The 11,782-nt window shown below is 54.4% G+C and overlaps 1 protein-coding gene across 1 annotated transcript; it reads right to left on the bottom strand.

The window, feature by feature from the left end:
* Positions 1-3,489: 3,489 nt before the first annotated feature.
* On the bottom strand, positions 3,490-10,932 carry LOC123644150 (serine protease 40-like). The gene is made up of 5 exons (XM_045560303.1): positions 10,731-10,932; positions 9,977-10,151; positions 7,949-8,223; positions 6,455-6,627; positions 3,490-3,879 (listed from the first exon to the last, which is right to left on the bottom strand). Exons 1-5 carry the CDS (start codon positions 10,930-10,932, stop codon positions 3,565-3,567), a joined length of 1,140 nt encoding a protein of 379 aa, XP_045416259.1. The 3' UTR covers positions 3,490-3,564.
* Between the last annotated feature and the right edge of the window lie 850 nt (positions 10,933-11,782).

Below are 11,782 nucleotides of genomic sequence, written 5' to 3'. Positions count from 1 at the left end.
TTACTCTTAGTTGAACAACGTAACTGGAAATTTAGTATTACCATTGGGCTTTATGTCAACGTCTTTCTGGGCATTTCATTGTTCTAAGTTTGGTTAACCCTCTCTAAGGGATCATGGAAGCAATAGTACTTGAGGTCTTGCACGATAATTTGGATGTCAGTACTTTTTATATCTGTTAAGTCAGTTTTGCTGGGTATAAAATCCATGGCTCAGTGTCTTTCCTTGAGTTTCTTAAGTATGTTACTTCATTTTCTTCTGTCACAAAATATTCTCTCAAAAATGTTGATGAGGCTCTAATCTTTTTTTCTAGATATTCAAAGGATTTTTTATTTTAATTTTATTAAAATACATCTTGCAATTAGTCATTCTGAGTCAGTGTTCAGTGTGCTCTGTTAATACACAGTTTGAAAGCACATTTTAATCTCCAGAAAACTTTTTTGAATTATAACTTTTCATATTTGCTTTGTGTCTTTTTCTCTTTCAGGCATTCCAGGCTTCTATGCTTATTTTCAGATGTTAATGATTTTCTCTTAAATCCTTATAGTCCCGTGTTAAATTTATTTTTTAGTATTTTCCTCTTTTTCACCTTCCATTTCTCACAAGACATCGTTTGTCACTTTATTTCCTTTATTTTACACTTCATTTATGTAGTTATTTTTCCATTTTTTTTTCCTTATTGTTTCCTGAGTTCTCTCACTTCATTTCTGGGTTTTTCTAATTCTAATCTACAGTGTTTTTTAATATCTTATATCCTTTTCTTAATACCTTTTACCTCATTTTTAAAAAATATATTACAGTACATGAAGTACATTAAAAAGAAATGCTTTCACTTTTTGTAGTTGTGTTATTCTGTAACTATTTCCTTTTTTCCCCTATAGTACCAGTGTTTGGGATTCAATGTCAATATTTTTGTCACTAGATTTTATATAAAATTTGTTTTCTTGAGTTTGTATAAAGCAATACGATTTAAATAGCTTTTTCAGTCTTATAGAACGTGTGTGCTCTCTCTAACTGTTTTTGTGAAATGCTCAAAAATATGGCAGTTTGCCTCTGCAGATGTCTGTCCTTCCCTTCCTGCGTAGGGGTCTCCGCACTCACACCTTCACTGCAGCTGTGCTGCTCTGCCCTCACGCTGCTCCTCAGCACAGGAGACACTTACAGCAGCTACCACCTTCCCCAAATCTGTGCTTACTCCTTTTAAATGGTGTGTATTTCCAGATTCATTTCCTTTTAAAGGTACTTTCAATTATATCGGTATTTTTAAATTATTTCATTTTGAAACTACTTTATTTTTATTTATTTTTAAGTATTTGATTCTTATGATCATTGATTTTTTATTTCTTATTGTTTATTTTTGTCATGGATTATCCTTGTTTTTATTTATAGTCAGTCATTTGATTTTAGAGTTGTTAATTTTTATTTACTGATTTTTAGATTTATCTATTTTCAGAAGGATTTGATTTTAATTATGGCAGTTTAGTTTTCACTTTTAAGTGGTTGTCTTTTATTTCTAGTTGTTTAGATTCCAGTCATGTCACGTCAGAGTCGTGTCTAACTGGGCCTACAGCTCTATCAGCAAGTGGCTTTTGCTCTTATCAGACGCAGACATCAGTCTCACCCGTGGGACTTTGCACATGTCAAAGGGCCCCCAAGTATTGTTCTTAAATATTTGCCCATGCTGCATGTAAAAGCAATGCTTTTGGAATAATTATAAAATGAAAGAACTCTTTTAATTTTCTTCATTTAAAAAAATATTTAAGTGCACATAAAACACATGTTGAGCTGGGTGCAGTGTCTCATGCCTATAATCCCAGTGCTTTGGGGGGCCAAGGCAGGAAGGCCACCTGAGCCCAGAAGTTTGGAGTTGCAGTGAGCTGTGATCACGGCACTGCACTCTGCACTCTTGCCTGGGTGACAGAGCCAGACCCTGCCTCTTAAAAAATAAAAAGAAACCAAGAAACTCCCACGTCTATTACTGAGCATCTTGGACACATACACCTAAACTAAGGATTATGTGGCTCAAAAACAATTAAATATTGGTTCCTGCAAATGAATGGGCTCACTTCAGTATTTCAGAAATGCACTCGAGCTTCATGTCCCCTGGCATGTGGATTGCCAGTGCCAGAAGTTGTTGAACCAGGTTCACAGCTGAATCTGAAACACCCTCCCTGGCATCTCTCATAGCAGAAGACAGGAACTGTATCATGCAAGGCCTCCAAAGCCTCTGACTCCTGCAGTTCTGTACAGGTTGCTTGTCTTGGCATCTTCCAGTAAATGTGACTTATTTGTGGGTAACCAAGTGTGTGGTATTGCAGATAGGTGTGGGCCAGGAATCCAGCTTCTCATCCAGCTCTATCCCTGGCACAGGAGGACTCTGAATAGACTCTTCTCCCTGGGCCCGCACAGAGCTCACTGGCAAAGGCCCGGGCCCAAGTCACTTATGGACTGAGCAAGTCCTAACTTCCACCTCAGGGCCCAGCAATCCCATCGTGGAGCTCCATACTGAGTTTACCATCAGGGGAGGGAATACTTTCTTCTCACTCCCAGACACCGCTGAGTTCATAAGGCCAGGTGCCGTGCCAGGCACAGGTATCTGGCTCAGTGGTTCCTCCCTGGGAAGAAGGAAGGACGGGCCTTGTGTTGGAAAGGAAACCTGTGCGTTGGCATCAGAGGGCTTCAAGCCCTGAGATGCTGCTGATTGTGCACGTGAGACTTTGCTTGTTCCCACCTGCTGGTGAGGGCCTGGGCTATTTGAGTGACAACAGGATTAGAAAGAGTGCACAGAATACCTGGATGACACTTGGTGCACAGTGGCCCCACAATGACTGGGGGCTGCTTCCTTGTTATCAAGAGTTCAGGTGGGGGGATGGGCAGCTGTGGTGCAAGGTCCTTTGAGAGTCCCACTGACTGGTTAGGACACAAACCTGACACAGACAGGTTTGTGAGGAATAGCTGAGATTCTGACTTACGGGCTCAGTGCTCAGCCAGCTAGTCGTGGGTCAGCCAAGCCTCAACCACCCAGGCTGAAGCAGTCTGCAGGGCTGGGGGCCTGGGGGGCCGGGCCTCTGCAGGCGGGGGGGGGGGGAGCGGGCGGGGCTGTGGCACAGGGCCGGAGGCTGAGCGCTGACCTAAGACCTCGGCCCTCAGCCCGGTGGTCAGGGCCCCTCGGTCTACTCGCAACCTCTCACAGACAGGCCCTGGGACCTGTGGGCCTGGGAGACTTCTCTTCATCTCTGACCTGGTGTGACTCACCCGGCTCCAGGAGGACACGCGGTTTCCTCCACGGCAGTTTCCTCCACGTGGCGAGGCCCGGGCCCCACGTTTCTGGATGACTGCACGCCCTCAAGCGCAGGAGTGGGGCCTGGGTCTGTGGAGCCCAGCTCCCTGAGGAGAGTGACTAAGTGCCCACACCACCTCCCTGGCCCCAGGAGCTGGAAGTGCAGTGGGACCTGGGGGTTGCTCCGACAGAGACAGAAGAAAGATGCTTCTTCGGTTGTTTTTATTTTCTCAGGCTTGGACAGGGGCAGCCTCAGAAGGACAGGAGAGCCCAGAGCAGGAAACATGTCACAGGCTCCTGAGGAAACCCAGCAGCAGGAGCAAGGTCTGCGAAGACCCGAGGGCCATGCAGCTCCCGGGCCTGTGGACCGTGCCCAGAGAAGACGGGCCGCTCAGCGACGGGGGCTTCTGCTCCGGAGGGGCCACGGCAAGGTCGGGCGCTGGTGCACTCGCCTTCTTCTCTTTGACCCAGTTGGCGAAGTAGGTGAGCCTGGTGAAGACGCTGGGGCTGATGGGCATGCGGCAGTCCAGGCTCCAGCTGGACAGCCCCACCAGGAACCAGGTGCTGTTCACCCTGCAGACGAGGGGTCCCCCGGAATCTCCCTGAGTACAGAGAGGACACGCCTTGTTCAGGGTGTGGGAGGGAACCTTGTCCTTCTTCAGGATGGGGTGTGGAGAGCAAAGTGGGAGCCAGGTGCCTGTGCTGCCTAAGCAGGTGGCTTTCATCAGAGCCACCTGGGAGATTTTGAAAGTCCAGACAGAGGGGCTCCTCCTGGATCAAAACCTCAATGATGGGGCCCAGGAGCCCCACTCCATGAAGCTTCCCGGGGACCTTGGGCAGCCCTGCAGACTGGCGGTCACAGACCCGCAGGAACACACAGGGAACTCCAGGAGCTGCACATCCACTCTCTACCCTCTGAACCCCAGGAGGGTGAAGGCACCACCTGAGGTCCCAGGGTGGGAGGTGCCGCCAAATCATCAGCCCAGCACTACACCCCCTGGCACCTTTGCTCTTGACTTATTAGGGTCTCTAGTGTCCCCTCCATTTCTTGGCTGGGCTTCTTTAGAAAAGGCAAGCCTGTGGGATGTGCTGAGGGGAAAAGAGGCACTGCTCGTGCTGTGCCTGGGGGCGGTGGTGGGGGTGTCCTAGGAGAGCCCTGGGGAGTATGAGTGTGGCAGGGCTCCAGGATGGGGAGGTCCCTGCCATCAGGGGCAGAACACCTGTCTTCCACAGCCTGCAAAGGGGGCCCCTCCTTCCATCTGTCGAATAAACATGACCAAGCACCTTCTGTGTACAGGCAGTACCCAGGCAGGAGGTGCCAAGGTGACACGTCCACTTGAACACATCCACAGACACAGCGTGTGGGGCAGGGACATGCAGGGGGTGGGAAGGGTCCGGGAAGGGATGCTCTAAATGGGCCACTGGAGAACAGCTCTGAGCCAAAACCGGAGGGAGGAGCGAGGTCTGACTGTGGTCAGCCTCAGCAGCCTCAGGAGGGTGCATGGCAGATGCTCAGCAGGCCGGCGAGGGACCTGGTGCAGATTCTGAACGGACAGCTCTGGGACTGCGAGGGCAGGGCCAGTGGCAGGGTGCGGAGACCGTCAGGACACGACTGCAGAGGAAGGGGTGGCAAAGGCCAGCAGGAAGTGGTCAGCACACAGGACCTGCCACACCTGACCCTTTCTCTCCATCTACAGATGAAATGGAGCAAGGCAAAAGAAGCCAGCTGAGTAGCCAGTGGTGAGCTCTTAGTGTGAGGTGGCAATGAGGCCCCTTGAGGCAGACAGTGGGAGACACAGGGGTGCTGCACCAAGGTCTGCCGGAGTGGGGGAGCAAGAACAGGACCCGGGAGGCAAGAGAGGGCATGTGCAGACACCATGGGGTGAGCCCTGTTGGGAGGGCAGCTGGGAACCAGGGCAGGTGGGAGGCTGTGGGCGCAGCGATGGTGCCTGCAGGGCACTCTCTGATGGGGGCTGGGACAGAATGTTTCTGAGCCGTGGGGGATGGCCAAGGAGGGGGAACAGCAAGAGAGAAGGTACAAGAGAGAGAGAGGAAGCCGTACAAGGCTGCCAGGGGCTCAGCTGAGAAGGGCAGGGCCTCTCCGCACTCCACTGTAGCCCTCTGGGCTGTCCATTTCCCCTCTGGGCCTCATGCATGGAAAGAATACACAGAGTGGGAGAAGACATTCATGATAACATATATATATCCAATAATGGACTCACATCCACAATATATAAAGAGCTCCTATGATTCAATATGAAAGGCAGAAAACTTCATAATTGGCTAAAAACTTGCATAGACGCTTTACAAAAAAGGCAATAAACATATGAAAAAGTGCTTATGAAGATAAGATTAGTCACCAGAGAGATGCAAATTGAAAACCACATGCAGTGGTTAAGTGAAAATGGCAGACAATTGGAAGTGCGGGCAGCAGAGCGGAGCACGCAGCGCTCTCACCCGCTGCCGGTAGGAGTGCAAGTCGGTACAGCCAGGTTGGAGAGCTGCTCTGAGGACCCACGAGAGACAAACGTGCACATCTCGTGGCAAGGCAATTCCACTGCCAGGGCAACCCCGACTAAAGTGTGAACTCATGTTCTCTGAAACACGTGCACCAGGAGGTTCACAGTGACGCACAGCAACGGCCTCGACAGAAACCGCCAGATGCCGCCAACGCTGGAACAGCGAGCAAAGCTCACGTACCCACACGGTGGGTGCCATACAGCAGTGAGGACGAACAAGACAAACTACAAACCAGATGGATAAATCTCACAAACATAATACTGGCTGAAGAGATGAGGCAAAAACCTGCATTCCGTGGGATTCCATTCAGATAAAGTCCCCACGTGAAGCCTCGGCAGAAGCCAGCCGGGGGAGTCGGAGTCGGGAAGGGGCGCGGCGGGACCCTCAGGGGCTGGACACAGGGTGTGCGGAGCTCTCAAAGCCCATCAGGCAGCGCATTTCTAAAGTGTCCCTTTCTGTGCACGCCGTGCTTCAACGAGTTTTTTGAAAAGACAGGAAGTAAACAGGTGGGACGACCCGTGCTCTTCAGGGGCTTCTGTCCTTCCGGTTCTGACACATCAGGCTGGGTTGGGCTCAGGAAGGGGAGACGCTGAGGGAGGACAGGGACAGCACAGGAGAAGAGAGGCAGCGGAGCTGAGGGTGGAGGAGCGCACTTACGCGGCAGATGGACTTGCCGTTGATGAGGTCCCCAGCGCACAGCATCTCGTCGTGGATCTCATAGGTATTGCTGGGGCCGCCGCTGGGGTCTGAAGGGAAATAGTTCCCGCAAAACTGGTTCTCTATGAGGCCAACCTCTCCCTCCTGCAGCTGCAAGGGCTCAGACAGGAACTCTGCAGGAAGAGGGGTCTGAAGTGGGCGCAGCCTGGAGAGAGCCCGCTCGGTCCCCAGCCTGCCACGGGGACTGTGAAGGGAAGGGAAAGGCTGCTCCAGAGCCCAGGGCGGAAGGGGCTGTGGTGGGAGGGCGGCTGGAGGGAGGAAGGGAGGTGTGGCCTGGGAGCAAGGAAGGGAGGAACGGTTACCTCAGGGCCTAGAACAGGGGGGCCTCAGAGCCAGGCCCTGGTGTTGGGCTGTCCCCCCAGTCCGCCCCAGCACACTGGGACACAGCTGAAGGGTCTACTTTGTTTCATAAACAATCCCTCTGGCTGCTCTTTGGAGGCAGAGTGGAGGCAGGGAGGGTGGAAGCTGGAGTGCTGGCCTAGGGGCGGGGAGCAGCCGTGGCACACACCTAGCAGGGCCTAGGTGGGCTTGGGCAGGATGGCGAATTGGACATGGCCCTGCCTCAAGGAGGACCTCTGGACACCTAGGTGGTTTCCAGAGTTCGTGCGCAGGTCTGGCCTGGGTTCCCACTAGGAGCAGCGTTGGGGTGATGGCTCCCTCCTGCCCTGTGGGGCCCTCATGTGTCTGCAAGGGCTGCTGGCATAGGGCAGACCCCAGCCTGGGGCCAGGCCCGGGAACTGCGGCCAGGTGAGGGCTCAGTGAGGGAAGGACGACTGGAAGCCGAGTCTCTCAGTGATGTCAGAGGCTCTTGCCCTGTGGGCTGGTGCTCCAGCCAGTGACATTCCTCCAGGCTCCAGCTCCCTCCCTGCCACAGGTCCTGGAGAAGCCTCCTTGCCCAGGCTCTTAGAGAGTGACTGGGCATGCCAGGAGGCTGTCTTCAGAGGGCCGGCTATTCTAATAACTAGGGTCCTGTGACATCCAGTGGCCAGGAGCAGGAGGCTGGGAAGAAAGTCCCACCCCGAGTGCCTCTGCTGAGGTATCTGCCACATCATGACTCTACAAGTCAGGCCAAATCTCCTTGCTACTTTTTCCCCCATGGTTATATTTTCCTAAATCAAAAGCATTAACCTTCATGCAAAAATCTTTGCCCAACATTTCTCCTCTCTGAGTCTATAAACAGATAAGCCCGAGTTAAGGGGTGAGAGCAAGGCTCCCAGAGGAAGATGTTCTCCAGCCATAAACACACGTTGGAGTCGGGGTGGAATCAGTGCCGCTCAGGACCACGGAGTGGCTCAGAGTCAGAGAGCCCATGTTCCTGATCCCAAAGTCGGAGATGCTCAGGCCTCCTGAGCCACAGCAGAAAGCAGCGTGAAGCCTGGGAGGGACTGGGGGGGGGGGGGTGGAGCGCCTGCCCACTTGCCCTGTGCCGCTCACCGTCCTCAGTGATCATTCCCCAGCCAGTTATCCAGCAGGACGCCATCTCGGGCACAACCGCCTTGGACTCTGGGAGGCAGACGGGGCGGATGTGGGAGGAGAAATTCACAGACCGATGTAGCTGCAGCAGGGTGATGTCGTCCGACATGTAGTGGCGCTTGCCAAAGCTTGGGTGGATGAAGAGCTTGCTCACGGTCATCTGCCGGCTGTGCTGGGTGGGACGGCTTAGCTGGTTGTACCCCAGCAGGATCCGGTAGTCGGAAGGGTTAGAGGACCTATCAGGGAGGCTCCTCTGAGTGCAGGCTGAGCCCGCCCCCACTGCCCGGCAGGAACCCGACCCCACCTTCATTCCAGGGCTCTTTCTCCTCCCTTCCCAGTACTGGCTAGCCCATCTTCTGAGGCGGGCTTGACTGCTGCCCACACCTCATGACACTTGTCCTCAGAAGCTTTCCAGTGGCTTTCCCAGCATGCCCCAGAATCAAAGGAGCAATCTTCATGCTGGAAAGAAACACCAGGGATGTGTCAAGCGCACGCCTTTGTTTCAGAGGAGAGGAGACTTGGCTCATTCCCAGCTCCTCACCAGAACACTCCTAAGGCCCCACAGCCTGCGGTGATTCTCAAAGACCCCATCTCTCCGTCCAGCTTGACCCATCTCCTCCTCCCTGGCCCTCACACATCCTCTCCGAGGGCTGCCCGCCACCTGGCAACAGGTGCTCCACAGGTAATTGTGGAGCACATGGAGGAGCACCTGGAACTGAACTCCTTGTTTCCAGAACACAAGTGACCTTCCAGCCTATATCTCCTGCTTGTGCAGCCCCCCTCCCCGGAGCCCATATACCTGAATCTGTGTCCCCCAAGTCCCCTCCAGCGCCAAGCCCCTGCTCCGGTTAGCTCCATGGCAACTCCCTGACATGCTTTCAGGGTTTGCCATGGGAGTTGGGCTAGGATCTCACTTTCCTGACAGGATGAAAAGCTTCACGGGAGGTCTTGCATCTCTCTGTCCCCCACAGTGGGCCTCATATGGGGCCTGGCACCCAGGGGTGTTGAATAAATGACTGGAACCCACAAGGGGGGTCTCAAAGCCAGCTATGCCACAGCTCTGGCTGCCTGGCTTGGAACGTGATATCATCCCCACTCCCTCTGGGCACAGCAACCCAGTCTTCTGCCCATCTGCAGGATGGCCCCAGGACAGAGGCCATTTGCTTCATCCCTCACTCTGGGCTGCAGGGACGGTGGTGCCCACAGCTCTTCCTAGGCACATAATTCTCTAGAAATGCTGATTGGACACAGAGCTCCAGGGCACCTCCAGAGAAGAACATGCCAGAGTGTGTGGGAGCCAGGACCCAGGGGAGCCTCCATCAAGCGCTCCATGGGTGGCTTGTGAAGAACCCTAGCTGGAGGGGCAGAAAGCCTGTCCACGCAGGTTCTGACCACTGCTCCCCTGGCCCTGGGAAGCCTGTGTTGAGTGTGTGGCCAGGGACACGACACACTCACTACCATTTACACAAGGGGAAACTGAGGCCCACTGAGATTGCAAGGGACCAGAGCTGAGCAAGATGCAGAAAGCAAAGCCCATCCTTTGTGGGAACAGGAATTTGATTCCTAAGGTTTATGGCAGATGACAAGTGGACTGGAGGTGGTCACTTTGGAACTTAAGTCTGGTTTTCTGTATTTATTAATAACCACAGCTAGAGTGAATTAATTTCCATTTAGCTATTGAAAAGTACATGCATATAACTGAGACAACCGCATCATCCTGCCAGGTTGACCAGAGTGGGGTGGGGTGGTGACGGGGCACCCCAGAGAGAAGTGGGAGGTACAAGTGCTCTGCCCGGGAGGTGTGACACAGGTGATGGTCAGGAGAGTGGGACGCCGTGAGCAGGGGAGCCATTCCAGGTGCCGGGTGCTGCGGCGTCCACGGTGGGGGCAGAGCTAGCCCAGAGCAAAGCCCACACAGAGGAGCCTGGGCGCCCTCAGCCCCTCTCTCCTGCCCACCCTGCAGAGACGGGCCCGGGAGGGGAGACGCACCTTTGGAAGCAGTGGGCTGCGGAGGCCACCCAGTTGCTGTCGATGAGGGCAGCTCCACAGATGTGCCGGCCTTGGAGGAGCAGGCTGGCCTGCCACGGCCACCGTTCAGGCCCTGCCTTCTGGCCACCAAAGATCTTCCCCTTGGACCCTCCGGTGGCTGCGCTCCTCCCACATTCTGTGGAGACAACCCCAGCCCTGAGGCTCCTGCATGAAGGACCCCCAACTGTCAGCATCGACAGGACCCAGGGGCCACCTCCTCTCACTTCACAGCTGGGAAATCTCCAAGGCCCCTGTGACAAAGTCCCACTGGATGAGGGGGAGAGAGTGCGCCAGCCCGCAGCACCTCCAGGGGAGATGGCCCAGGGGGCAGAGGGTCAGGCTTTTCCCAGCCTTATTTCACTTAAGGAGCACAGGCCTGTGTGAGCACGCAGAGCCCAGAGGTTTCCAGAAGCCACCGGGCAGCTCAGGACCACTGATTGCCCTCCTTCCTCAGCCCCTCTCTCTGCCCGACGCTCCTGGGCCTGGCCATCCTTCCAGTGAAGAGGGTGTGTGGGACCCGAGCAGGACAGGCCCCCCGTCCCCTCCAGCCTCGGCGCTCCCAGCCCCCACTCCCACTGCCCTCGGTCCCAGGTGTGGGCTTCCCACACCCCCTCCCAGGACCCCAGGAGACGGGCCTGGCCCCACGGAGGTCCTCCTGGCAGGTGTCGGGGGCAGGTGGAGGGGAGGGACCCGAGAGAGGCGGGCGATCACTCACCGGACGACAGGGGGGAGCCGGACTGGGCGTGCAGCGGCAGGAAGCGCAGCCAGACTAGGGCAGCCGCCAGCACGCAGGCCCCCAGCCGGCCTGGGCCTGAGCGCCCCGCCCCGCTGCCCCCCATCCGGCGGTCAGCATCCGTCCCGGCGGAGCGGACAACGCGGCGCGCGGCCACTCGTGACCGCTGGGAAACCGCCTCCATCCCGGGGCGCCAGACAGGGAGCGGGGAGCCTCCGCGCGGGAGCCCCGGTCTGCGGGGCAGCCTCCACGGGAGCCCCAGAGGCCCTCCCGCCAGGCCCCCGGGTTGAAGTGGGAGACTTTAGGGCAGCCCAGGCGTATGCCGAGAAACAGACAGGAATGGTCAGAGGGCAGGTGCTTAAGGAATGTCATCAAATATTTCCAGCTTGCGTTCCAGAGTCAATGCACTCATGGGCAACCCTGCCAGCTCACGTGTTTAGGTCAGGCCCACCAAGGACTATATGGTATTTCTTTCTTAAACTCCAGCATGCCACACAGCATGACATAATCATGGGGGGGGATACCCCATTGTATTCACAGGTCCCCCCACACTGGACAGGAGGGAATTATAATATAAAAGGGCCTGGCCCCAGGAGTTCTGCCTACCACAGCCCAACCTCAGCCTCCAACAGCTCATGTCCCTCCCAAATGCAAAATGCATTCACTGCACCTAAGGTTTCCAAGAGTCTCATCCCATTACAGTATAGACTCAAAATTCAAAATCGCATCATCTAAATCTAAATATCTTTATTCCATCAGCTCAAAATCCACAATCTCATCATCTAAGTTTTCTACATGAGGTGTACATGAGATTCCTTGCTGTAATCCACCAAGTACAGCTCTGGCGCACTTCCCTCCCCACCTGTGGACATAGGAAATGAACGACAGCTCTTATGGGACAGGCACAGGATAACAGTTGTAGACATTTCTGTCCAAAAGAGGCTTGGGGGGAGGAGTGGCAGTAACAAGGAGCTCCTGGTCCTTGGCAGTGTTCATATCCTACTGGGCAAACTCCACTAGGTTTCAAGGCCTTG

The sequence above is a fragment of the Lemur catta genome, chromosome 8 (assembly GCF_020740605.2).
Source record: "Lemur catta isolate mLemCat1 chromosome 8, mLemCat1.pri, whole genome shotgun sequence".
Classification (NCBI taxonomy): domain Eukaryota; kingdom Metazoa; phylum Chordata; class Mammalia; order Primates; family Lemuridae; genus Lemur; species Lemur catta.
The sequence above is the reverse complement of the archived record's forward strand: the minus strand, read 5'-3'. Positions and strand labels throughout refer to the sequence as shown.